This window comes from Mauremys reevesii, linkage group 9 (genome assembly GCF_016161935.1).
Source record: "Mauremys reevesii isolate NIE-2019 linkage group 9, ASM1616193v1, whole genome shotgun sequence".
In the NCBI taxonomy this organism is placed as follows: domain Eukaryota; kingdom Metazoa; phylum Chordata; order Testudines; family Geoemydidae; genus Mauremys; species Mauremys reevesii.
In genome coordinates, this window is record NC_052631.1 from 4896255 (window position 1) to 4923623 (window position 27369).

The 27369-nt window shown below is 54.1% G+C and overlaps 1 protein-coding gene across 4 annotated transcripts in view; it reads left to right on the plus strand.

Annotated features, from left to right (window-relative positions):
- Positions 1–19677, plus strand: part of MASP1 (MBL associated serine protease 1) — a 69727-nt gene extending 50050 nt beyond the window's left edge. For 3 of the 4 annotated variants that reach the window (XM_039489016.1, XM_039489019.1, XM_039489018.1), the window contains one exon: positions 1338–3273. In XM_039489016.1, the coding sequence (XP_039344950.1) occupies positions 1338–2233 (896 nt within the window). In that variant the 3' untranslated portion in view covers positions 2234–3273. Of the gene's footprint in view, positions 1–1337; positions 3274–7848; positions 7984–11493; positions 11608–12079; positions 12266–13362; positions 13431–16995; positions 17096–18772 lie in introns of those variants that run through there. The other variant, XM_039489017.1, reaches the window with a different exon arrangement.
- The last annotated feature ends 7692 nt before the right edge of the window (positions 19678–27369 follow it).

A 27369-nucleotide genomic window follows, 5' to 3' on the forward strand; every position in this document is an offset into this window, starting at 1 on the left:
GTGGGGATGGTGCAACTTGTTTTTGTTCTGTTTCATTTGCCAGCCTAGGCTAGAACTGAAGACCGTCCAATTCTGGGCGAGGTGCACTGGCGGTGGGACCCTTGCAGCCTCGTTTCAGTGTGTGTGTTGGGGGGGACGGAGAGAGTTCAAACTCTTCCCCCACCCCCATGAAGGTATTCTGGGCTTCAAAGGTGCAATGATGGATGATGCTAGGCAGCGTACATGCATCATTGCTGGTAGATTATGCCATGGGCCTATCTTTTCCACCGAAGTGATGCTGATAATATGGCACATTGCCTACTTAAAGCATGTCCTTCCTCCAATGTGAGTCCCTCCTGTGTGGTCAGAAATCCAAGCAGAAACCCTGCCAGCAGGTAATACATGCATTGGTAGTAGAGTGCAAGCATAGTTCATTTAATTAAATACATCAATGACAGCGCAGGACAGAGGTCACCAAGGGAAAGCAGGATGACCTAGAGGCAAGGACATGGGCAGGAGAGTCAGGAGACCTGGTTCTTATTCTGGCTCTGCCACCAATTCACTGTCTAAATAGACAAGACAGAAAAATAGGGGGAGGTGAAACTGAGGCACAAAGCAACTTGCCCAAGGTCACCCAGAGATCAGTGGTAGAGGTAGGACCAAAACCCAGGTCTCCTGCAGCACATTCCAGTGCCCTGTCTACTGGGCTGATCAGACCTAGTGATGGAATAACCTGGCCCTACTCCAAAGCCCATTGAAATCAATGGACAAACCCAGGGACTTCAGCAGACTCTGGAGCAGCCCATATAGGCCCTGACTGACATTAACAGGAGCAGAATAAGGCTCTGGAACTGCTAAGCAATTATGGTTATTATCACTACCACCATCATCCCCATCCCTGTCACAGCACTAGCGTAATGGACCATGGTACTCCACTAGAGGGTCCATCCCAACCCAAGTAATTCCACCTTCCGCCAAGCTATGGAGGTACAAAACGATGGGGCGAGTGACTATCTTTAGGGATGCAAACAAGGTAGAAAAATTTATATACCAGACATAACAGAGAGGGCCCATTCAGGACATGGAATTGGGGTGCCCATGTCATTTAAAATCAGCCTGCTTCTCACCCTGGTGCATATATTGTAGAAACCAAACCGGCAGAGGCAGATGGGGTTGGGTCTTTTCCAGCACAGATGTCCACGAGAACAAGGATTGTCCCCTGGGCACAGAAATAAGAGTATTTGGTTCTTAAGAGACCAATCCAAACTGGCATAATCTACTGGAGAATCGTCTTTCTGCTGTTTCCTGTGAAGTGCTCGCCCCTGTTAGATTAACTGTCCTGTCCTTTCTCTCACCAGTGTGTGGCCAGCCAGTTCGCCCTCTGCCCGGGATAATCAAGCGCATCATTGGAGGGCGGAACGCGGAGCCCGGCTTCTTCCCTTGGCAGGCCCTGATCGTGGTGGAGGACACGTCCAGGGTCCCCAACGACAAGTGGTTCGGCAGCGGGGCCCTCCTCTCTGACTCCTGGGTGCTGACGGCGGCTCACGTCCTCCGCTCCCAGCGCCGGGACAACACCGTCATCCCAGTGTCCAAGGAGCACGTCACCGTCTACCTGGGCCTACATGACGTGAGGAACAAGAAGGATGCCGTCAACCGGACGGTGGAGGAGATCATCCTGCATGGGGGATTCGACATCCAGAACTACAACCATGACATCGCCCTGGTCAAGCTGAAGGAGAAGGTGACCATGGATGCCTATGTAATGCCAGTCTGCCTGCCCCAGTTCGAGCACGAGCTGGAAGGGCCTCATCCCAACACCTTGGGCCTGGTGGCTGGCTGGGGCATCTCCAACCCCAACATCACCGTGGACGAGATCATCAGCTCGGGGATGAGGACGCTGTCCGACATCCTGCAGTACGTCAAGCTGCCGGTGGTGCTGCATGCCGAATGCAAGACCAGCTACGAGTCCCGCTCGGGCAACTACAGCGTGACTGAGAACATGTTCTGTGCCGGCTATTACGAAGGGGGGAAGGACACCTGCCTGGGAGACAGCGGAGGAGCCTTCGTCATTCAGGACCCCGGGACCCAGCGGTGGGTGGCCCAAGGCCTGGTCTCATGGGGTGGGCCAGAAGAGTGCGGAAGCAAGCAAGTGTATGGGGTGTACACCAAAGTGTCTAACTACGTGGACTGGGTAGAGGAGAAGATGGGATCCTCACACAGGAGGACATTCCTGGATCCTGAACTGAAGAGATGAGCTCGCCCCAGCCAGCAAGCACGACTCTGGTCTTCTGCAACCGGTAACAGCAACTCTCAGTCCCCTCCAGCCTTATTTCACGGGGTTTGCTTGGCATCACGTTCCTTCATGCACTGTCGTAGGAAACGTCCGCTCGGCAGCTCATGGGAAATGAGCTGATGGGCCTCAGCCAGGTTCCTTAGCGGGACAGGCATCCACGTCACCCAGAAGATACCACCACGGCTACCTGGCCCCTGTGCCGGCGTCTCCGCAGAGGGGCCAAGGACTGGGTGGGGCTGCGGAGACTGACCTACACTCTCACGCTTGCTGGGGGATGGTTCCTTCAGGTCAGGGTTGATATACCCTCACGGGGGAAGCCATGCCCTGCCGCTGTGCAGAGAGGCCATCAGCACCCAGGCTGTCAAGCCAGCGCATTCCACCAGCACTACACCCACTTCTGAAATTCCTCCGGGGCGGGGAGAGGCAGGAAAACCCAACTGTAGTGACACAGGGCCCACAAAGCCCCTCACCCTGACTCTAGACAAAGAGCTCACCTCCTTGGTACCGATAACAGGGGAGGGGGCTCTTGCTTATCTCTTTATCCTGCTTTATCTTCAAACCAAACTCCTGCTGGGAGCTCCCTTCAGCACCAGGCAGTCAGCGGTGTCCTAACATCAGGCCAGAATAAAGGCCATGGTTCCACCAGGGCTTCTGGCTAGAACTGGCTAGGTGAAGGCACCAGAATCTGGAATCAGGCCCTTAACTGACATGCATTTGGGGGAGGGGAGGGGGGTCACTGACCAGAATTCAGAGTGAAACAAGATATCCCAGTTCTGTCCTCTGAGTAGAGTGACCAGATGTCCCGATAAAATTGGGACTGTCCCGATATTTAACCCTTTGTCCCGCGTCCCGATCAATGTACGATCGGGACGCCACTTGTCCTGATATTCGGGTAAGGAGGTGACTGGGAGGGAGGCGCTGACCCTGTGGGTGCTCCGGGGCTGGAGCACCCACAGGGGAAAATTGCAGCCAAGCTCCCCCCTCCTCACCTCCTTCTCTCCCCCTCCCCTCAGCGTGCCGGGTCCCTGCTCCTTCCCCCCTCCAGTGCTCCCCGCCGCCTAACAGCTGTTTGGCAGCACTTACCGCTTTCCAGGAGGGAGGGGGAAGAAGCGGGGACGCAGCACGCTCAGGGGAGGAGGTGGAGAAGAGGCAGGGCAGGGGAGGGACTTGGGGGAAGGGGGTGAAATGGGGGCGGGGCGAGGGCAGTGCAGGGGCGGCAAGAGGCAGAAGGTGGGCAAGCACTCACCCGGCAGAGGGGAAGTCGGTGCCGTAGGGGTGAGTGGCGAGTGGGGGGGTGAAGAGGCGAGCGGCGGGCAGGCGAGCGAGCGGGCGGGGAGGTGAGCGGTTGGTGGGGGACTGAGGAGAAACGCAGCAAGCCAGCAGGGGGCCAGGGGATGAGGAAGGGTGCGGTGGGGGAGGGAAGAGTGGGGAGAGGGTAGGACCTGGGGCAGAGTGGGGGGCGGAGCCTGGGAGGAGTGGGAGTGGACTGTGGGCGGGGCAGACGGCACCCCAATGTGTCCCGATATTTTAGTGTGGTGATCTGGTCACCCTACCTCTGAGACCAGGTCCTGATATCGTTTACACTGGTGTAAATCCAGAGTCACTCCACTGACTTCAGCAACCCCTGGATTGATGTTCACCATCAGCTCCAAATCGGGCCCAGTGGTTAGCAAGAAAGCCCCGGTGCATGCTTTCCCGGCTGTTCCCGCCTCCGTCTTCTCTGCGCTGAGACTGCGCATGTGCTAAACTCAAACCCATCCCTCACCCTTCCATTGGTGCCCTAGGCTGGGGGCTGGGAGGAGGTTTCCTCGCTCCCTTTCCTAGTAGACCATCAGTTCTTCAGCCATGATAAGGATACGCCCGTTCCACCTGTGCCATGAGACGCCTATAAGCACAATCCACGGAGGTGCAGCCAATGAGAGGCCTCTGTACTGTACTACGCCCAGGCTTTTCCTTCTTCCCCCTACAAAGCGCAGACTGCCAAGCAACGGCCTGAGCTTTATCCCAGATGGGGAGACCCTGGGTGCATTTCATGGCACTTGCTATGCATGACCCTTCCCCTGCTCTAGTTACATGGGCCACATTGTCCCCGCTGAGCATGTCCTGCTGTGACTTGCAGCACATGCGTTGGAGCTTAACACCATCAATGGCTGGGTGAGAGGACGAATCCCTCTTGCTGGCAGAGCCAGCTTGTTCCGAGAGCGAGACGGGCAAAGGATAAAGCAGAATAAAGCCAGGCAAATTTGTGGCGCTTGCATCCACACTACACACACACACACACACACACACACACACACACTCTGCAATATATTCTTCTCTCTCTTCCAGAACTGTGCGGCTTGGCAGGCATTTGCAATCCTTTCCTTGCACTTCATTTCCAGTGGGGTATGGATGCCCCATGTGAGTTCTGCTTTGCGTTGGAGGGTTCCCAAAGCCAAACTGAGTCAAACCTCCTGTGTTTCCCTTGGTTGCACATTGAAGCCACAGAAAACTCCTGAGTTTGGATGGCTTCAGCATGACTCCATAAACTGACCCAGATTTGGGCAGAAGTCAACCCCAGGCTCACTGGAGACTCATTTCTGGGTGTGGTGCATGTCACAGCTACCGGGCAAACAGCACTGCTGACCCCTCCTGGTCTCTCTGAGCACCTCCCCCATCCTGAACCTCAGGCCTCGAGTTGTCAGCTGGCATAGGGTGGAGTCACGCGACTCCCCCTCTCTCAGACGGGGTCTGGGCTACACTCCCATTATGTTCAGCTCCTGCAATGGGCCGGGACGGTGGTAGCCAGTGGCCAGATGCCCCCTTAAAGCAAAGTATCATTTATTTACCATTTCAGCGAAAGCGGCTCTTACAGACCAAAAAAACCCACTCCAGGCATGTCTAGCTCGCCAGGTGTTTAAACCGCCTCCCTCACGAGGGACGGTCTCCTCTGTGTGCTTGTGAACCCCCACGTACACTCCCACAGCGATGCCGGTTAGTAAAACACGGCAGGGTAGCTGCTCTCCGCTGGATACGTCCATGTAGCTTCCTGTTGGGCCGAACCTTACTATTCTGGCTTGGTTTTACTCAGACCTGGGGAGTTTTACCTGGGTGCGGGGTGAGTAAACACTGAGCTAGACCCTCAGGCTTTGACCCACAATCATTTAAGCAGTGCGTATAGCAGCCAGAGGAGCGAGATCCTCCAGAGACCAAAGGAACGTGTCTATTGTACACACATGCTACGGCCTGTACTCCCGACTATGCCGCGTAGCTAGAAGATATTATATTTTTTGTACTCTATTCTGTCAGCTGTCGAACGCTGTGTATGGACAGTCTGTATCATTCTGACCGGGAAGGTAATAAAGCCCTGGTATGTACAAAGCATGTGTGCTGGCAATCCACCGTTCTAACCGGGAGAAGTTCATGGGACTGCACCCTGCATTCACCCTGGTGTGCTCCTCCCCTTCCACAACCTCAGGGCTTCTTCATGATGTGCATCCCCTCCCAATGCCCTGGCACCCCTAGCTTTATCCTCTTCTTAATCCAATCACAAAAATAATGCATCAAAGCACGGGGAATAATGGGATGGGTGAGGCTCACCAACACCCAGCCCCTGTGGCCACGGGGAACTAGCCATTTGTAGATACCCCTATTTGATCCCAGCAGACAATCCCTGCTCCCAGAGGGAAGTGAAACATCACTCCAGGGTCCTGCCAGTGTGCCCTTGGGTGGGGAATTCCTTCCTGACCCACAATCAGTTTAGCCCTGGGTGCATCAGTGGGATTCAACCTACTACTGACTAAGTGTCCTTTCCTTGCTGAAGACTGCAGATTGGGGAACGCACTCCTCTGCATCTGTGCCATGTCTTCAGGCAGAGAGGAAGGAGCAGAGGAACTCATACGAAACAAGCAAATACCTCCATGCAAGCATCCTTCTAATAAAGGCGAGAGAGGGACTGGGGCTACCTAGAAGGCTGCTTTCAAGGTTCCAAGTGGTTTGACAGCTTTTCATGCCATGCCGACCCATCCCCAGCTGCTGGCATGCACCGTGCCAATCCACCACCCCAGTCCTTGTTCTTGAGTGCTGGCCCATCTTCCAGCATGGCTAATTCTTTGAGTGCAGTTCAGCCCCGCACAGTGCCAGGCCTTTGATTCCCATCCCATCATCCCCAGTGAATAGTGCCTTCCTTTAGAAAGAGTAACCTACATGCTTCAGAGTCATACCATGGGACACCATGGCCCAGGCACATACTGTATTTATGATCAGTGCGACACTGCATGTGCTAGGCGATAAGAACATAAGAGCGGCCATACTGGGTCAGGTCAATGGTCCATCTAGCCCAGTGTCCTGTCTTCTGACAGTGGCCAATGCCAGGTGCCCCAGAGGGAATGAACAGAACAGGGAATCACCAAGTGATCCATCCCCTGTCGCCCATTCCCAGCTTCTGGCAAACAGAGGCCAGGGACACCATCCCTGCTCATCCTAACTAACAGCCATCGATGGGCCTATCCTCCATGAACTTGTCTAGGGTCTGTGGGACCTGGGTTTGTGGACTTGGTGTTTCCAAGACTGGGTTTACTATCGCTAGACCTGGGTCCCCCAGCCGTGCTAACGTGTCTATACAGAACCATGCTGACCTTCTAACTCAGGTCTGCAGCTCGGCCTGCATCCGCACTGCAGCATGACCAGCCGCGGACCTGAGTCACAGCTCTATGCTAGAGCTATGAAGACCCTGGTTTACAGCGCTGTGTAAGAAACTTTCCATGATTTACGAGCATCAGTCCCATTGACTTTCAGTGCTATTTGTGCTTCTAAGTCACTTGGCCACCTCTGGAGCCAGGAGCGCCGGCAGCCTTTTTGGCGCCCTAGGCGGCGGAAGGTCCCGCCCCCAAAATACCGCCGACGACCGCAGCGGCTGGATGCGGTGTGATCAGACACCAGGGGCACGGCTCACTTAACACGCCCCCCACCCCCCAAATGTCAGTGCCCTAGGCAACCGCCTACGTCGCCTAATGGGTTGCGCCGGCCCTGTGTGGAACTCTCCCAGCCTGCTGCCGTCGGCTGCCTTGGCAACTTGCCTGCATAAGAACTGAGCCAAGGGACTCAGGACTTGTCCCAAAGTGCAGCTCCATATTTAAAGAAAAACAAAATCTACAGAATACAGGCTGCAAAGTGAGTTGCTCCATGAGCCTTTTCTCTCTGGAGGCCTGGGGTCCCCATTGGTTGAGTCTCAGGGATGCTAAGGGGCCGTATTTTGCTCCATGATAATCCAGTAACTCCCAGGTTACTCCATTGCACTTACGCTGGATATATTTAGAGAAATGACATCAGATGGGGGGAGGTGAACTGAGGGCTCTTGGGAACTGTTTAGAATTCAACAGGAGATGATTTCTTGTTGATGTCTTGTACTAACTTCTGACTAGGCCGAATCCGGAGGTCCTGACGCAATCTTCACTCCAGTTTTACTCAAATTCCCACTAAAACCGGAGTAAACAACTGATCTGGGGATTTGCTCCATCTACGCTAGAAAACTTGGCGTCTCAGGTGGCTTTCGTTTGTGTCTCTCTTGTGTCTGATCTTATTCCTTGCGGTTTCAGTGTGTGGGAAGCCAAAGTTTTCCAGGAGTTGGCTGGCCCGGATTTCCAGCGGACGCTATACCCAGCGAGGAATATCTCCGTGGATCGCCATGCTGCATAGGAGAGGGCAGCCCTTCTGCGGAGGATCTCTGCTAGGTAAGAATCTCTTTGGTACTCGGCGTAATCTGAGTTGATGACTGGAGCGCTAATGCTCTGATTCAACAGCCCGAAGAATTAGCAGGAAAATGAGCAAGCCCGGGTTGACTGGCGATTCATATGGCGCAGCGTGGAATCAAATCCGGTTTGACACAATGCTTCCCAGAGACCACGGAGTGCATTGCAAAGCCATGAGTTAGACACTGGATGCTCAGTGACCACGGAGGGCGATGAAGCCATCACTAAGTGCAAAGGGGAGCAGAGTTTGTTTTACCAGGAGAAGGAAATTCAGATCAGACACCAGGGTTCTCCCCTCATCTCTTCAGACACGACATAAGCGCCGGCGTCCTCCGGGCCATGCCCAACCCCCCGCTCCACCCCAGGCCCTGCCCCCACCCCATAGCCCCGTCTCTTCCTGCCCTGCCCTTGCCCTGCCTCTTTCCTGCCCAGTTCTGCCCCCTCCTTCCAGTGTGCCCCATCCCCACTCCTCCCCCTCCCTCCCAAAGCCTCCAGCATGCCGCAAAACAGCTGATCGTGGCAGGCGGTAGGTGCTAGCAGGGAGGGGGAGGTGCTGATCAGTGGGGCAGCAAGCGGGCGGCAGGCACTGGTGGGGAGAAGGGGCAGCTGGCTGCCAGTGGGCGACTAATTTTTTTCCGTGGGTGAAACACGACCTTTAACTTCCAACCAGGCAGCCAGCAGAGGGGATGATTTTCCAGAAAGGCGTCTCTGACACCCCCTCGTGCTGCCCTGGGTCAGAAATGGGGATGGTCTGGAGTCCACACGCAAGACATGAACCCACCAGTGACTGTTAAGTGAGCCGTGCCCCTGGTGTCTGTCACACGCACTGCTGTGGGATGGGCTATAAAGGAGATTTAAGAACGTAAGAAGGGCCATAATGAGTCAGACCAAAGGTCCTTCTAGCCCAGTGTCCTGTCTACTGACAGTGGCCAGTGCCAGGTGCCCCAGAGGGAGTGAACAGAACAGGGAATGATCAAGTGATCCATCCCCTGTCGCCCATTCCCAGCTTCTGGCAAACAGAGGCCACGGACACCATCCCTGCCCATCCTGGCTAATAGCCATTGATGGACCTGTCCTCCATGAACTTATCTAGTTTTTTTTTAACCCTGTTATGGTCTTGGCCTTCACAACATCCTCTGGCAAGGAGTTCCACAGGTGGACTGTGCGTTGTGTGAAAAAAACTACTACTTTTAAAGAAAAGCCATGCTCTGCTTTAAACCTACGCTGCAGGACCCGATCCTGCATAGCACGGTCACTCCTGCAGGGAGGCCTAGGAGGGGAATGAGCACCTCCGAGCCGCATCAGCATGCTGAGGCCCAAGTGTCGGACCGTGTCCCTGCGCAGACCTGGCGCTCTTGCATGCCAAGGCCGGCGCGTGCAGGGGACTGAGCCCCTCTGCGCCGACATCTGTGCCTCCTGCTTACCCTGCCTGGAGCTCCCGCATGGGCTCTATCCCCAGTGGCGGGGGAGTACAACGACCTAGTGCGGCCTGCTGGTTTCCTTGCAGAGACTCATGGACCTCACCCCCCCCCCTACGAAATACCGGCAGGAGCAGGGTGGCTGGGTTGGGTGGGTGCCACCTCGGGACGGTGGGGAGCAGGAGAGCACCTCCTGCTGAGCAACTCCTGGGTTGTATTGATGGATCAGCGGCTCTTTAGCTATTTTCTTGCCAGCTGTTTCTTTTGAACAGCCAGTAGCAGGTCTCAGGGCTCCCCTCCTGGAAGGCCCTGAGAGCTGGGACTCCCCTTAGGGTCACTGGGCTTTGGCGGCCTCTCTCTTGTGCTCAGCCCCCGGCCCCAGGACTGCGGAGCAGCCCCTCTGCGCATGGGGTGAAATTCAGCACAAGGCCACGTGAGCCCCAGTTCAACCCCGAGTCCAGCACACGGGTTCTTGGTCCCATTTGCCTGGCCCTAGTGCAGACCCCACGTACAGGTGTTAATGACACACACCCACCCCTGTCCCCACCTCCGTGGAAGGAGTTCAGACGCCACAACCGCCCAGCCCTGGGGACCAAGAAACCTTTTGAAAGCAGCAGATGGCCTGGAGGGCATCTGATGTTTTCTCAGCATGGTGCACCCCATGGAGCAGAGGTGTGAGAGATGTAACTGATCTGTGTAAAGTGCCTGCAGAGCCTTAGATAAAAGGTGCCATGTACATTATAAGCAGGGTTATTGTTAGAGAGGAGGTCGGTGTTATGAGCGATCCCATGTACTTGGACTGGGCTGGACGGGTGTTGTGAGCTATGCCATGGGTGGGAACTCAGCTGGACGGGTGTTGTGAGCTATCCCATGGGCGAGGACTGGGCTGGGCGGGTGTTGTGAGCTATGCCATGGGTGGGAACTCAGCTGGACGAGTGTTGTGAGCTATCCCATGGGTGGGGACTGGGCTGGATGGGTGTTGTGAGCTATGCCATGGGCGAGGACTGGGCTGGGCGGGTGTTGTGAGCTATCCCATGGGTGGGGACTGGACTAGACGGGTGTTGTGAGCTATGCCATGGGTGGGAACTGGGCTGGATGGGTGTTGTGAGCTATCCCATGGGTGGGGACTGGACTAGACGGGTGTTGTGAGCTATGCCATGGGTGGGAACTCAGCTGGACGGGTGTTGTGAGCTATCCCATGTACTCGGACTGGGCTGGACGGGTGTTGTGGGCTATCCCATGCCTGGGGACTGGGCTGGACGGGTGTTGTGGGCTATCCCATGGGCAAGGACTGGGCTGGGCGGGTGTTGTGAGCTATGCCATGGGTGGGAACTCAGCTGGACGGGTGTTGTGAGCTATCCCATGGGCAAAGACTGGGCTGGGCGGGTGTTGTGAGCTATCCCATGCATGGGGACTGGGCTGGACGGGTGTTGTGGGCTATCCCATGCCTGGGGACTGGGCTGGATGGGTGTTGTGGGCTATCCCATGGGCGAGGACTGGGCTGGGCGGGTGTTGTGAGCTATGCCATGGGTGGGGACTGGGCTAGACGGATGTTGTGAGCTATCCCATGTACTCGGACTGGGCTGGACGGGTGTTGTGAGCTATCCCATGGGCGAGGACTGGGCTGGACGGGTGTTGTGAGCTATCCCATGGGCGAGGACTGGGCTGGACGGGTGTTGTGAGCTATCCCATGGGCAAGGACTGGGCTGGACGGGTGTTGTGAGCTATGTCATGGGTGGGGACTGGGCTGGACGGGTGTTGTGAGCTATCCCATGTACTTGGACTGGGCTGGATGGGTGTTGTGAGCTATGCCATGGGTGGGGAACTGGGCTGGACGGGTGTTGTGGGCTATCCCATGCCTGGGGACTGGGCTGGATGGGTGTTGTGAGCTATCCCATGGGCGAGGACTGGGCTGGACGGGTGTTGTGAGCTATCCCATGGGCAAGGACTGGGCTGGACGGGTGTTGTGAGCTATCCCATGGGCAAGGACTGGGCTGGACGGGTGTTGTGAGCTATTCCATGGGTGGGGAACTGGGCTGGACTGGACAGATGTGCTGACTCTGTTATGTTCTAGGAACCAAATGGATTGTCACTGCTGCTCACTGCCTCCACCAGGAACTGGAACCAGAGAACCCAGTTTTCCGCAGCTCGGATGTTCTCAGCCCTTCCTCATTCAAAATAATCCTGGGTGAGTGACCAGCAGTCCGCACTGCACACTGGCTCAAGGGGTGGCGATGGGGCAGTGACAGGTCATGGCCGTCTCCCACGATCCCATGGCCTGGGTAATTAAAGGCAAAGTGGACTCACGCCAGCACCCTCTATGCCATTCCCCTGTGCAACTGCTGTGTGTGTTCTCGGTTCTCACACTGGCTCACCACTTCCTCCAGGAACCCTTCACTGTCCAGTCTCTGATGTTCTCTCTCTGACCCCGCCTGCTGAGCGGGGTTCCCTGCCATGGGAGCCCCACAAGCTAGTTGTGCCATGACGATACGTTCTGTCTGCCAGCCACAAATCTGCTAGGATGTGTCCTGCTCTGAGCTATTTGCTTCTCCAAGCCCCCGAATGACTTTCATGGGAATTCATTCCCCTTTGGGAAGGCAGGGTGATGGCCTCCCATAACTGCATGTAGCCACCTCTCCCTGGCCCTCCTTCCTTCACAGGGAAACACCAGACTTTAAAGCAAGACGACACGGAGCAGCAGCTGCAGCCGAAGAACGTCATCATCCACCCCTCCTACAGGGCGGCCACCTTGCAGTACGACATAGGCCTGGTGGAGCTGTCTGAGCAGGCGGTGCTGAATGATTACGTGATGCCGATTTGCTTTCCTGATGGCTCACACCACAAAGGCAAGAACTGGCTCTTTCTCCTCACCCACCCAGGGCCAGCTCCGGGCCAGCTCCGGAACAGGCAACAAAAAACCAGCTACGGCTCTTGAGATTCAGGGACTGACCTTGCAGAGGTGCCAGTCGGTTGGCGGCTCCCGCTGGGAGCAGGCCATAAAGCCCAACGGCCAGGCTGAACACAGACCCAGGTGGTAACCAAAAGATAGGTGCAAGACAGAGACCCCAAGGAGGGTGGAGAGGAAGTGCTTATGGTGCCTGAAGGGGCTATTAGTGAGAGGCCATGGGGCAAAACTGATCCAAAAGCTAGAAAGATTTTCACGACACTCAGCCAGGCTGTGAGGAGTTTGTTATGGGATGATGGCATTATCTCCTCAAGGGAGGTTTGTATGGGCCTTCATGTCACTCACTGGACAAAGTGCTAGCAAATACGCAATAGGGACAAGCTTGACTTGGGATCAGGATGGACTAAATGACCTAGCGGTGCCCAGCTCTGACCCAAGTGATTCTTTGATCCAACTCCCAGAGTTTTTCCTTTCTCTCTGGTTCTCCTGGCTGCTGTGTCCTTTATCCCGTTGCCTCTAGGCAAAGGGGACAGAGGACTGTTCCAAAAGGCATCTCCTCTGCCCGAGACAGACAGACACAGACTGTTTCAAGAACCACTCGCCATGTGTGTGAGCCTCACATCTCCCCAGGCAGCCGTCCCTCCCGAGACCTGCTTTGCTTGGGAGCCTCACTGCACTTAGTTTCAGAAGAGGGGACTTACAAGCTAGGTTCGGTGCCTCAGGCCAATATCAGAGCGGCTAAGTGGAAGGATGCCCTTTTAAGGATTAATGCTGCAGCAGGCTGCATGAAAGGGATTTATAAGCCTGCCCTGGACTCCTCTTGTAAAACAAACCAGGCACGTTGGATACAAAATCTGCTTCGAGGGAGCTAACAGTTGCCTGGGCACAGGCCAGTTCTGGGGTAGTGAAGGAACGGCTTAGAAAGATGCTAACACGGAGACTGATTCACTGCCATGTTCAGCAGGGGTTAATAGCAGAATCCTCTTCCCACACCCGCGTATCCCTTTGCTAGCAAACGCTTCTTGATTTTGCTTTCAGATGCCATGGTCATTGTCAGCGGATGGGGAAAGGAATTCTTGCAAAAACGCCCTGAAGCCTTGATGGAGGTGAGAATTATTAACCTGAGAATACCAGGATCTAGGGGCCTGAGCATAGGAGTGGGATCCAGTGTCCTGCCTCTGACACAGGCCTCCTCTGTGACCTCGGGCATGTCACTTCCCCTCCATGTGCCTCAGCTACCGCAGCTGTAAAATGAGGATGCTGGTGCTGGCCTCCTTCTCGGCAGCCGAGCGAGAGTTTGGGTTTGTCCAGCGCTGTGAGCCGAGCAGCACCACGGACACAGCAGGAAGTGCCGCTGTCGATGCAGTGCAAGGGCTGCTGGAATCCTGGTAGCCCTGCCGGGTGCCATGCCTGGAAAACGCTGCAGAAAAATGCATTTGTCTAAAGCCAGAGTGGATCCAAACTCCATGCCTGTTGTGTACACCGCTGCAGTCAAACAGCCAGCAGGGCCTTGAACGTGAGTAAACCCACCCCTCGGCCTAGCATCATTTCCCCAAACTCGCTGCACGTGGCCGGTGACCTGGGAGAAACCAACAGACACGTGTTGAGCAATGAGCAAATATGAGCGTTTTGCTCAACCACTTCATGAAACCATCGATTGCAGATGAGGCTGCCAGCAGCAGAGTCCAAAGGAGAAGCAGGTCAAATCTTCAGCACCAACAGGAGACGTGTAATATCAGCTGTGCTAAGGGAATCCAAGTGGCTTGGCTTTCTCTCCCTTTACAACGCTGCATCAGATGGGAACATGGTATATTCTACTAACTCGAGCCCCACCGGGCCTCACCTGTTGCTTCAGTGTGATGTTAGTTTGTGGGTCAGCCCAGATGGCTCATCCTAGTCATCCTTTTCCCAGACAAACCCCAACAGGAGGTGCTGGGGGACCTACAGGCAGATCTCATGGTGCCTGTTTAGCCCATGGAGCATAATTATTATTTGTTTGGATGATGGTGGTGCCCACAACGTGGTCAAGGGCTGTCCACATACACAGGAACATGTGGTCCTTGTCTTGAAGAGCTTAAAATCTAACGGCATGTCTCCACAGCCATCTGAGGCCTGAGTGCAATCACTGATTAGATTTCAAGGCCTGAAGGAACCCCTGTCATCACTTAGGGTACGTCTACACTACCCGCCCAGGTCGGCAGGTAACGTTCGACTTCTCGGAGTTCGACATATTGCGTCTCATCTAGACGCAATATGTCGAACTCCGAACGCGCTCCCGTCGACTCCGGAACTCCACCACCGCGAACGGTGGTGGCGGAGTCGACGGGGGAGCCGCGGACTTCGATCCCGCGGCATCTGGACGGGTGAGTACTTCGAACTAAGGTAGTTCGAGTTCAGCTACGCTATTCACATAGCTGAACTTGCGTACCTTAGTTCGACCCCCCCCTTAGTGTAGACCAGGCCTTACTCAGACCTCCTGTATAACACAGGCCCTCGGACGTCCCACCAATAACTCCTGTTTGAATTCAGCAATGTGAGCATGTTCCCAGGGTTTCTGGCATGCTCACACAGCCCATGCTGTAGCCTACGCCACTGCATCTACACTGATATTTTTCACCAGGCTAGCATGGGTAAAGCTAGCATGGGTCTGTCTACCTGATCTGGAGTCACATTTGGGATCACAGTGTAGACAAAACCTACGAAGTCAAGAAGAGCACGGGAGACAATCAAGAATAGGTAGCATTTGTGTGTGTGTTTGAGAACAAATACACAAATAAACAGCCACCCTCAACCTATCCATGGTTAGCAGGTCAGTTGCTTGTAGGCATCGTGGTAAGGGTGGGTCTGAAAGGAGGCCATGTTGGTGGCCTTGCAGATCAGTTCTCGGAGAGCAGCATGGAAGAAGGTGCAACGAGGTGTGTGGGAGAAGCAGACAAGTGCATGGATGAGGCTGAGGCACTGGTGGGGTGATGGGGGCAGGGAGCAATGCAGTGGAGACCAGAGCAGCTCAGGGAGAGTTTATTACACCTTTTGGCAAATATTGGGAGAGCCCGTAATCATCCTCCCTGGCACCTAGGAGCCCCACGTCCACTTCCTCATCCCACCACCTCTGCTTAGCGAGAGCAGCTGTGTCCTCATGTCCCTTCTTGTTCCTAAGCTGTGTTCGTCCCTTCCGTCACTGGATTTACTCACGCTGGATGTTCCAGCTGGCTCCCTGTTCCATCGTGCTTTGGGCCAGACTCTGTGGTCAAACACCCGAGTGTGAACGGGAACTGCAGACACATATCTGACGGCAGGACTAGACCCTTTGCGTGACGGGCATTCGGTGTGAACGCCCACTCCTGCCCTCTTCTAGTAGGACATGAGGAGGAAGCTTTCAGTGTACACAAGGAGCTGGGTCTTCTCCATCTCTGATTTCTATAGGCTAACTGACGTGGTGACAGGTGTATGCCCCACGCCAGCTTGTCATGGTGGTCTGATCCCTCTGACAGCGGCTCGGCCACCTAGCAATTAAGAAACCTGCTACAGCATTGAGTGGGGGGGAAGGCTCCTTTGGCTCAAGCCATCAACACTTTTGCTTTGGGATCCAGATGTTCCAGGTTCAATCCCTGTTTCCCACCCCCAGCCAAGGGTGCGTATAACAAAGAATAAAGGATGTTTTGGCTTCTGTAGCTGTAGCTGGGTCAGTCCCAGGATATTAGAAAGAGAAGGTGGGGGAGGTGCTTGCAGAACTCAGTTTGTATTTTCTTTATCATTTCAGTGGATAATATCGATGTTTACTTATATGCTTTTTCCCCCCAATTTTTAGCAATTTAAATATTCACAGGTGTGGGAAATCCTGGGGGGTTCAAGCAAAGGTGGGGCTCAGACAATTATTTCATGCAAGTTGAGGCTGAGATTCAAAAAGGTAAAGCTTTATAAACCAGGGTCGCCCAGAGGATTCCGGGGGCCTGGGGTCTTTAGCGGCGGGGGGCCCTTCCGTTCCAGGACCGCCGCCGAAGTGCCCCGAAGACCCGCGGCAGGCCCCTCCCCCCGCCGCCGAATTACCACCGAAGCGGGACCTGCCGCCGAAGTGCAGCCCGGTCTTCGGCGGTAATTCGGCGGCGGGGGGCCCCCACCACGGGTCTTCAGGGCACTTCGGCGGTGGGTCCCTGAACGGAAGGGCCGGAGCGGAAGGACCCCCTGCCGGCGAAGACCGGGAGTGTAAGAAGCTCCTGGGCCCGGCCCTGCAAGAGTTTTCCGGGCCCCCCGGAGTGAGTGAAGGACCCCGCTCCAGGGGCCCCGAAAAACTCTCGTGGGGGCCCCTGTGGGGCCCGGGGCCTGGGGCAAATTGCCCCTCTTGCCCCCCCCCCCTCGGGCGGCCCTGTTATAAACCATTAAGATGCACACTGCGACCATCAGATGTCTACATTTTAGCCTCGACTCAAACGCTCACAAGTTCTCAAGCAGCATTTTTCTGACTTGGGCAACGTGTGAATTTCAGTTGCTCTCGACAGAAATATTTTTCCATTGGTTTGTGTGTGTGCGGTTTGTGTGTCTACAGGGTCCGGTGTGTGAGATTTAGTGACATTTACCACTACAGATCTGATCCTTCCAAGCCTACGTAGGTACAGCAGGGGCCGCCGCTAGGCAATGGGCACCTGGTAACTCACTGGTTTCCCTGTCTTGCAGATTGAGATCCCGCTCACTGACCACGCGTTGTGCCAGGAAGCCTACGCAAGGCTGCAGAGAAAGGTGACGGACGATATGATCTGCGCTGGAGAGCAAGAAGGTGCAGCTCCATTCTATCCAAACAAGCTTTGGTGCAAGTGTGTCCTTCCATCCGCCCCAGCGGGAAGGTCTCACCCTCACGCTGCCTGTTAGACACCTGGCTAGGGGGTGAACTCTAAGGGGGTCACAGCTCTTTACCAACTCCTCGTCTGAAGAGGGGGCAGGGGGCATGTCACCCTGTGCAGAGGCCAGCACCAGGCTTACGCACCACCCAGCAGAGCTTACGGTGGATTGAAGAGATGCACAGCCCTTGTGCTGACCCACCGCATGGTGTGATCCATCAGCATGGCCCCGTCTGCTTCCCCTGCACAGGCTCTATCCGTCAGGGCACGTGAATGGGGCTCTGTGCCCTGAGGCTGTGCTGAGGGCTGGGGCCAGCAGCTCTGTCTGGCAGGGAAGAGCAGTACTCCCAGGGTGCAGCCTGCAGCCCCCCACTCAGAGTCCGTGTCTGCCTCTCCAGAAGAGGAGGGTGACTGCACCTTGTGGCTGCAGCCATATCCTGGCAGCCGAGACTGCCTACACAGAGCCCCTCCTGCTTCCCATCCAGACAGATCCCTCTGCTGACTCTGGCCCTTCAGCGCAGCCCTGTCCGGTCATAAAATCATAGAAGTGGAAGGGACCTTGAAAGGTCATTGAGTCCAGTCCCCTGCCTTCACAGCAGGACCAAGTACCATCCCTGACACATTTTTGCCCCAGATCCCTAAATGGCCCCCTCAGAAACTGAACTCATAACCCGGGGTTTAGCAAGCCAGTACTCAAACCACTGAACTATCCTTCCCCCTTGCACCTGCCATAGGGTCATGCCCCACACTTTGAAAATCTCTGATCTAATGCAACCAAAAGTTATTGGGCTGTTGTCAGGAATTCCTGGGTGAGCTCCCCTGGCCTGCGTCGGACAGGACATCAGAACGGATGCTCACCGGCTGGCCTTACAGCCACAAACTCTGGGAAGTTCCGCAGTGGGGATGGGCTTATGGACAGAGGTTTACTCCGTGCAGCTCCTGCAGGGGATTCAAAGGGGACACAGCATCCGGTTTGGTTCCAGACAGATAGATTCGCCCATACAATGCCAGGTCCTGTTTCCTGATAAGACCTGGTCACATCTTAACATCTGGTTTTCACATCTCCTTGAAACTAGCTTGAGGAGTCAACCCATATTTTCTCCTGCGATGGATGTCTTTGGGTTGGGGTGACCAGATACCAAGTGTGAAAAATCAGGATGGGGTAAGAAGTAATAGGTGCTTATGTAAGACAAAGCCACAAACATCAGGACTGTCCCTATACATTTGGGACATCTGGTCACCCTACTTTGCATGAAATATCAAACCAAGGTCCTGGCCACATGTAGTTACTAAAAGTTCTACACAACTTTCCATATCAGAGTGTTAACTCTGATGTCCTGGCCAAATTTTAGGTTGGGTCATTCTGCCTCCCTCTATTTCTCCTTTAGTTTCAACTAGGTCCAGAATTCTTCCTCCCTTCCCATCTTAAATCGCTTCTCAGCCTTGCTGTGTGCTGGTAAAGAGTTGCCACGTTCGCCACTCAGAGGTGGCTGCATTTTAGTGGGGGCACGCGGCTAACCCTGTCCGTAATGTTGGAGTAGCAATTTGCAAAGTCTGCTGCACGTTTGGGTCCCTTGGGCACCCCAGAAATGACCACCCTTCTCTTCTTCCCACAGGAGGAAAAGATGCTTGTAGCGGAGATTCAGGGGGGCCCATGGTCACGTTAAGCAACCAGAATAACCACTGGCAGCTGATTGGCACGGTGTCCTGGGGAGATGGATGCGGGCAGAATGATCGGTATGGAGTGTACTCCAGTGTGTCCAAGAGCTTGGCCTGGATTAAGCAGGTCACTGGGGTGGAATATTGAATTCTCTGGCCTGCTCACAACCCCTGCTAGGTGAGAACAGCTGGGAGGTGCAGCAAGTTTGCCAGTTCTGCAGCAGACAATGAAGTCGGTGATACATAAATGGGTCGTTCCAATTTCTGCCAAAAAAGCCACCTCAGGGAGATGCCTTGGATGCCTCAGAGTGTAAATTCCCTCAGCATATAGTGGCAGGAAAGACTGGATTCCTGCACCTACCTGAACTGACCTGTGACCTGAGCCCATCTCTGCAGCCAATCCTGCGGGGATAAGTCAATTTCCCCTTGATTTCCAGCCAGCCACGGACAGCTCTGCAATTTCTTGTAACTGTGCACTTACCAGGAAAGGACAGGATAAACCTGAGGCCATAATCAATACTAATGATCTAGACTGGGGGGAACCCTGCCAGAGTTTGGGGTTTTACAAAGCCCATGAGACTTTTTTAAAAAAAAAAATAAGCTGGGTTTTGCAAAACTTCTCTGTTATGAACCACTGCAAAGGAAAGTTTGCTCCTTAAACCAAATAATTATTTTTAAGACCACTGAATATTTGTAAAGTGCTTCTAATTAATTGGCAGCCTATGCTATGCAAGCAAAGGGCCCAGTGCTGCAAATACTTGAGTATTCCCTACTGTGATGCTAATAGGAGCATTCAAAGTACATCTCTACCCTGATATAACGCTGTCCTTGGGAGCCAAAAAATCTTACCACGTTATAGGTGAAACCGCATTATATCGAACTTGTTTTGATCTGCTGTAGTGTGGAGCCCCGCCCCTGGAGCACTGCTTTACCGCGTTATAGCCCAATTCGTGTTATATTGGGTGGCGTTATAATGGGGTAGAGGTGTACTACGCCCAGTAATATTTCCAGGATCAACCCTGAAAAAGATAGTATCAGAGGGGCAGCCGTGTTAGTCTGTATCCACAAAAACAATGAGGAGTCCGGTGGCACCTTAAAGACTAACAGATTTATTTGGGCATAAGCTTTCCTCGGATAAAAAACATTTCTTCAGACACAAGCCTGAGAAAGATACTCCTTCTCTGCTTCTGGGAATAGAGTGGATGAAATTCACCCCTCTGTGTAAAGCCGACACAAGACCTATATCACATGTGGGACTTAGGTGGCATGTCCGGCTCTGCCCAAGGGTGAACTTTACCTAGGCAGAAGAATGTCTTTCCAAACATGCAGCCGCTCCGAATTCAGGATCTGCCAGAGCAAAAGGGTCCTGGAGCCTTGGATGTTTCAAGTTCTTTCCTCAGTGTACAACCCCTGTTTGTTAGTGGGCTCTAAATTTGGCAGTGTAACTTCTCCATTCCCTTTGCCAATGACTTTGTTGTCTCTAGTAGGCAGCTGCGTCTCAGTAACGCACAAGTTAAACAATGTTATTCTGTCAACACCCAATGTTCATACCAAAGGAAAGGGGAGGAGGGTTTACAGTGAGCGGAACTTTGTCCAAATCTATGCCCTGATTCTGCCCCCCTTGAAACCACTAACAAAACTCCCCCTGAGCAGAGCAGCAGCCGGGTCAGACCCACTGCCTACTGGGATACACAGGCCTGCTGGTGGCATCTAGCTTTGCACTTGAGGAGTTCCATGGCTGATACTCTAATTAAAGCCTATTAAAATAAGGTGATGCTGAGACAACTGGTGCCCACAGGATCGAGCCAAAGCCCACTGAACCCAACAGACAGACACAAATTTCAGTGGCTTTGAATCAGGCCTAGGTGGGTGAGGCTCACCAGTCAGGTACCAGAAGGCTGCAGTGATCACACAATAAGGCTCACCAACTCTGCCAGCTTCAACATCTGCTTTTCCTGGCTTCATTGGCATGGCCTGAAAGATCCACCAGACCCGGTCGCCTCAGTCAGCCCACAGCCGGCAAGCCAAATACACAATGATCCTTGCAAGATGCAACATGTAACACGTGCAAAAAACATGTCAAGCACATAGAAGATGTATGCAACATGTAGGAAACACAGCGCATGTGCAGCACTTCAACGCGACCTGTGTAATACTTGGGCTCGTATTCTCTCTTGCATTTGAGCTACCGTAAGGGCCGCCGTTTAGCTATTGCTCTTCTAGCATCGCTCGGGAAGGAAGATCGGAAGCAGGTCTCTACAACTGCAGGTGAATAGGATTTGTTAAAAATGACTATGGCTTGCGCCTTGCAGTTCGATTATTTATGGCCTTGTAAGAGCCTTAAAGAAGCACTCGGCAGCCAGCAGGGAGGTAGCTGCACATAGCCTGAGAACAGAGAGACTAACAGATGTAACTTTAGCGCCCTCGTGGCCAAGATGGCGTCTGCTCTGCAGGCAGCTCTGGCCAAGAGACGGCGCGCGCAGGAAGGCAGCAGGAGAAATCCCTTCCACCCCAGGGTACCTGTTCCAAACCCCCCAGAGTGAGCACACCCATCCACCGGAAAAGTACAACGGAGATAACAAAGGGAGAGATTTATTTACAGAGGGGTGAGAGGAGAAAAACAACAAGGGGAAATATAGGGGGGGCAGTAGAACAGGGCTGCATCCAAGCCAAGGCCCCACGGGCCCAGTGGGAGCACAGTCTGGAGGGGCAGACACTGAGCAATGCGTCTGCACACAGAGTTCAGGGGTCCTGAGCAAAGTTTCAGTCCGGTGGTGAGTCTTGGGGGCTCCTGGTCGTCTTCGGCGCCGGTGAAACTTTTCCCCAGCAAACCCCTCCGGTGCCTCTCCTGCCGCTGTCTGCCAAGCGACACAGCGCGACCCCCTCCCCACTTAACTGGCTACAGCCTCCCTCCTTGTTCCCAGTGCAGAGTCACCAGCCCCAGTGCTCAGCCCCACGCAGCCCTGGGCAGGCGTGATCCTGGGTCCAGCTCCGGCCTGTCCGTCCCTGCCCCAGGGCTGCTCCTGGCTCCTGTCCTGGGCTGTCCCCGATCAGGCCTGTCCTGCTCCAGCCTCAGGCAGGTTCTCCCTGTTTCACTTCTCCAGGGCCTGCCGGCTGCCCCCTCCCGCCCTGGAGCTCCAGCCCCCACATGGCGTTTCCCTCCTTTTTTCTTACTCTCCCCCTCCGCCCTGGGAGAAAGATTGAAAGGGGCCATGCTCTCTAAACCCCAGAGGGGTTACACAGAAATTAACAATGTGGCTGGGCAAGTAGCAAGCAGCTACCGCCCCCAAAAAGTACATTTCACATCAAACCAGCTGAAAACCAATCAGTGCCTCTACTTTCCTGCTATGGCTTGAGTTGAGGGGGCAGCTCTCTGCCATAGAATGGGGAGTGGGCCGGACAGTGACCTCTGGGAGACCCTGGGGATACACCCTGACTGGCTGTCTTTCTCCCCTGAGGAAGGCAGGATGGGGGAGATATCGGGGGGGGGGGAGAGAATGGCAAGTAGAAGGTCATTGGGTCACTTCCCAGAAAAGACAGTGGAAGGGGAAAATGGGGTGACCTGTTGTGGGGGGAGAGTTCCCAGCTCAGCCAGGCAAAACCCCAAGCAGGTGAGACTCACACCCACCCACACACACACACACAAACACACACACACACACCCTCCGTTTACAACACTCACTCAGGTCTGTGATACAGGAGAGATGGGGCTGAAGCAGAACCCTGGGTCTGAGCTCTGAGTCAGGAGCCAAATGTCCCGGCCCTGACCCTGATCTCACTGATACTGGCTTTCCCCTGGGGTGAGCGAGAGCAGAATCAGGCCCCGTATCTCCCCAAATCCCTGCAGCAAAGGCTCCTGAGGACCCTGAAGCGTGCTCAAAATCCAGCTCTGCACCCAAACTTTGCCATATTTCAGGCCTGGTGGATTCGGCCTGCTGAGAGAGGTTCGAGCTGCGAAAACGGGATCCAAACACAGGCCTGGATCCAGGGGGCCAAACCTGAGGCGTTGGCCCAGATTCATCTCTAGCAAGAGGAGCCTGAATTTTACGCAGAGCTACACTGGTGCGGATCTGAAATAAATGCACTGATTTCAGTGGGATCACTCCAGATTCACACCAGGGCAGAGGAAAGCCAGCAGCCTAGAGCTCCATAGAGCAGTGGTTCTCAAAGCCGGTCTGCCGCTTGTTCAGGGAAAGCCCCTGGTGGGCCGGGCCGGTTTGTTTACCTGCTGGGTCCGCAGGTTCGGCCGATCGCAGCTCCCACTGGCCACGGTTCGCCGCTCCAGGCCAATGGGGGCTGTGGGAAGGGCGGCCAGCACATCCCTCGGCCTGCGCTGCTTCCCGCAGCCCCCATTGGCCTGGAGCAGCAAACTGTGGCCAGTGGGAGCTGCGATCGGCCGAACCTGCGGACGCAGCAGGTAAACAAACCGGCCCGGCCCACCAGGGGCTTTCCCTGAACAAGCGGCAGACTGGCTTTGAGAACCACTGCCATAGAGTGTCTTTCACAGGCCTGAAAATCCTCGTTTGGAAGCTAAAGGAAATGGAAGACTTTTTTTCTTAGTGTTGGTGCCACTAGGCCTGAGTAAACCAAAGTTGTGACTTTGGGCCTGAAGTGAACCAAAGTTCTTACATGCTGTGAATTTTAACCAACCTGCATGCTAACAGCCTAAAAGCAGAATATGTGAGAGTCAGCTTTTTAGCAGACAGCTGCAGTCCCGCTGAAACTAGCAAAAGTAGTGAGAAGGCGGGGGAGGAAGCGGGGAGAAGGCTTCATGTGCCTGAGCTGACAAGGCCAACAGATAAACATGCGAATGAGAACTTTTCTAACACGCTGAGATGTAATGCCTAATGTAGCTGCTGTTGGGAAGGGAGGGGTGAGGGGGAAAACCGAACAAAAGGCTTACACAAACAAGTGGGGTATAAATGCTGGGACCCTGCCTGTGAGCGGGTGTGCAGGATCTGAGAATGCTTTTTCTCCCTGGCACCTTATTTGGGCTCAAATAAACCTGATTTTGCTTCTCCACCCTGGTGTGATAATTAGTGTGACGCACACCGGGCAACGAACCTGCTGTTGCTCCACCTCGGGCTCTTTGAGCCGGCAACATTAGGAAAGGGCAAAATCAAAGTCTGGCTCCTGTAGCATCAACCCCTGGGCCCCAGGATCGCACTTTGACAGCTCCAGGGTAGCTATCACCCAGCCAGAGCTGATGAATCGTGACTACAAGAAACGTTTCTCTCCTTTGATAGCTCTGCAGTTAATCACTGATGCTGGACCCGGAGTCCATCTGGCCTCACTTCCCTCTGTTCATTAAATGCACAGAGGTGCTGGGCTGGGCTTTGGCCCCTCTCTGCTCACCCAGCAGCTGATCCTTGCAGCGGAGGGCTAGAAAACAGGGCGCAGCAGAGAAAAGAAAACGCAATGACGGATGCCACCTTTTTGGCACCTCTCGAGCTGTCGGTGGCACAAGCCCTGTTCTGCAGCCAGAGGCCGGCTGATTCTGCGGAGAGCGCGAGGCAGGCAGAGTCTGGCTGCTGCGTCCAAGGACGAGGACAAGGTCTCTGGGATGGCGCATGTCCACTCGCTGACCCCGTGACCAACAAAGGGTCGGGCACCCGCAGCCGCACACGCCTTGTGCACGGTGCGTACCATGGGCAGGCCCGTGTTCTGCCCACCAGACTCACTCAGTGGCAGCCTCCAGACCGGCTACAACAAGGACAAGTAAGGGAGAATGGGTCAGCGGTGCGTACCACGCAAAAACTGCCAGGGGGCACCCGGCTTGCCAGAGAAATATTGGCCCAGAGACACTGGGATACAGGGCACCAGGATGGGCTACTACAGACCTAGCCTCAGGAGGAGAACCTCAGTGTGCACTTGCTCTCCCACCCTGCTGGCCTGGGGGGAATGGCCAGCTGCAGTAACTGACCCTTACACACACACACACACACACACACACACGAGCTGTAACTCGGCCATCACAGAGGAGCTAGGTAACAGCATGGGTCTGCTGCAAAATTCAGCTCTGGAGCTCCACCTCCACCAAGAACTGAGACTGAATCCCAGCCTTTCTGTGCTACATCACATTACTGCTGCGTGCCTCAGTTTCTCCATCTGCAAAATGGAGGTAACAGTGGTCCAGGAATGCTTGCCCTGTGCTCCAAAAATATAACTGCTCAATAATATTATTTTTTAAACTCTGATCTAATGATTTCTCCTAATGCCTAGTGAGCCAGCTGTTATCCAGCTGCAGTACCTGAGACTGCAATGAATCCCTGGAGTTTTCCTCTCACTGATCAATTATTGTGTAAACTCAGTCAAGGAAGGAGAATGACTAAGGAAGATTCTTGAGCAGGACTTAGAACCAGATTCTGATCTCACAGACACCAGGATAGATTCATAGAACATCAGGGTTAGAAGGGATGCCAGGAGATCATCTAGTCCAACCCCCTGCTCAAAGCAGGACCAACCCCCAGACAGATTTTTGCCACAGCTCCTGAAATGGCCCCCTCAAGGATTGAGCTCAGAACTGTGGGTTTATCAGGCCAATGCTCAAAGCACTGAGCTATCCTTCCCCCCCAAGTAATAATAGAGTTACTCAGATGAAGTCAACGGCACAAAGATACTGCCCTAAAAATGCCTACAGACAGAGCAATTAAATTAGACAGAAAACCACTGTGAGGGTAGATTAGGTTGCCGGTGAGTTCAGAATTGTATCATCTGTATTCCAGTTTGTGATGGGAACTGTCCAAACACGTAGCAAGAGCCAGGCCCTGTCCTGAAGCGCTTGCAATCTAGCCAGACAAAGCAATGAGCTTCATCCTCCTTTCCCCAGAGAGAGTAAGTGACATGCCAAGGTCACACCAGGATCTGTGGCAGAGAAGCTACAACAGGTTTTTTTAAAAAAAACCTCCTTTTTATTTGAAGAAACGTTTTTTTAGCAAATGAGGCCCAGTACGTTTCTATAGCATCTGTCCCAGGAATGCCATTGAGCAGGGCATGATTAGACTCGGGGCTGGTGCACAATGGAAACCAACCGTCAGTGTGTTTCTTTGGAACAGACAGGGCGTTCCCAGCGGAGACGAGGGGCATCACAACTAGCGCTGGGCAATGCTGTCATACCCCCCCTACACACACACACACACGCTCCCCTCAGAAGGGGGGAAGGGTTGCAGCACAAACCCCACGACATCGGAGCTGGAGCAAACCCCTGGGCGGTCTGCTTTGCCTGGGGACTGTGGAAGTCCCTCTCCTATGGACTGGAATGGAGCATCTCAGGCACAGCACCCGGCATTGTTCTGGGTGAGGGGGTCGGCCGGGCCTGGCCTCCCGAGCCATTCAGTCCCAGACGTTGTTCCAGCAGCCAAGCCCCTGGTTTGGGGAGTGGGGCTTTCCTGGCCTTTCCCCGCCAGTGGGAATGAAGACTCGAGCGCAAATGGTGGGGTGCGGCGTTTGGTCACCACCTGTGCCTGGTGCAGCAAAGGCGGGGATGGAAGGTGAGCGTGGCTGAAATCAGCACCCGCTCCAAGCCCCTTCTTCCACTGAGGAACCCCGGGGAGGCTCCTAAAGTCAGAGGGGCCTCAGGTCAGAGCTCTTAGTGTGTCATTTCATTTCAGTCTCATCTGCACGTACATGAACAATGTGCCCATGTGCGAGCGAGAGGGTGTGAGTGTGCATGTGTACCAGGACGGGCAAGAGCTGTCAGGAGACATCGAGTCACACCTGCAAAGGCAACGGGAAACACATTATTCGTGGAAACAAGGAACACAGCTGCTCCTCCCTAAAAAAAAAAACTCAGAAAAGTCCCCACTGACAATGTGGGGGCTGGCTTGTGCCCTCGGTAGCAGTGGAAGAGCTGAAATCATTGGCACCAGTGGCCTTTCATCAGGGGTTACTTGGCCCATTATGTTTCACTCGATGTGTATTTTTAAAGCTCAATAGCTAAGAAACAGCGTAAACAAACACAGGCCTGGTAGGAAGTCCCTGGCCACTTTTTAGCAGCCAAAAAGCCACTTTGGCTTGAAAGACAGAGCCACAAATGAATTCAACTTCATTAGAACGCCCAGCGGTGTGCCCTGGGTTTACTATAAAGCAAGCAGAATAATTAACTCTCAGTCACAGCAACTTTCTCACCGCTGAAAGCGCCCAGCAGAAATTTTCAAATATCTTAGCTGGCTAGTAGGTAAAATACAGAGGAGCACGGAGCTCAGGACTCTCCCGTGGTTGCCCAGATGAGATTTCGGTTGCCTTTAAATTAGGCCAGCCATATGTTTGACTAACTGCAGACTCGGTTGCTTCAGGCTGGATTCTGTGCAAGGCCCGAGGAATATTTCTGAGGATCTAGCTATCTAATAGAGTTTTATACTCCTGCCCACCATCGCAGCAGCCGATCACTTTCCAAGTACCATCAATAGCAACAGCAAAGCCCAGAGTGGATTTTATGGCACTTCTCCCTTTGCAGGGTAAAAACTCAGGGGTAGGGTTTACATTTGTTTAGATTTTATTAATTTTGATTTGGCTTTGGTTGGGAGGGGTCGGTTAGGCAGAAGGGGCAAAACTG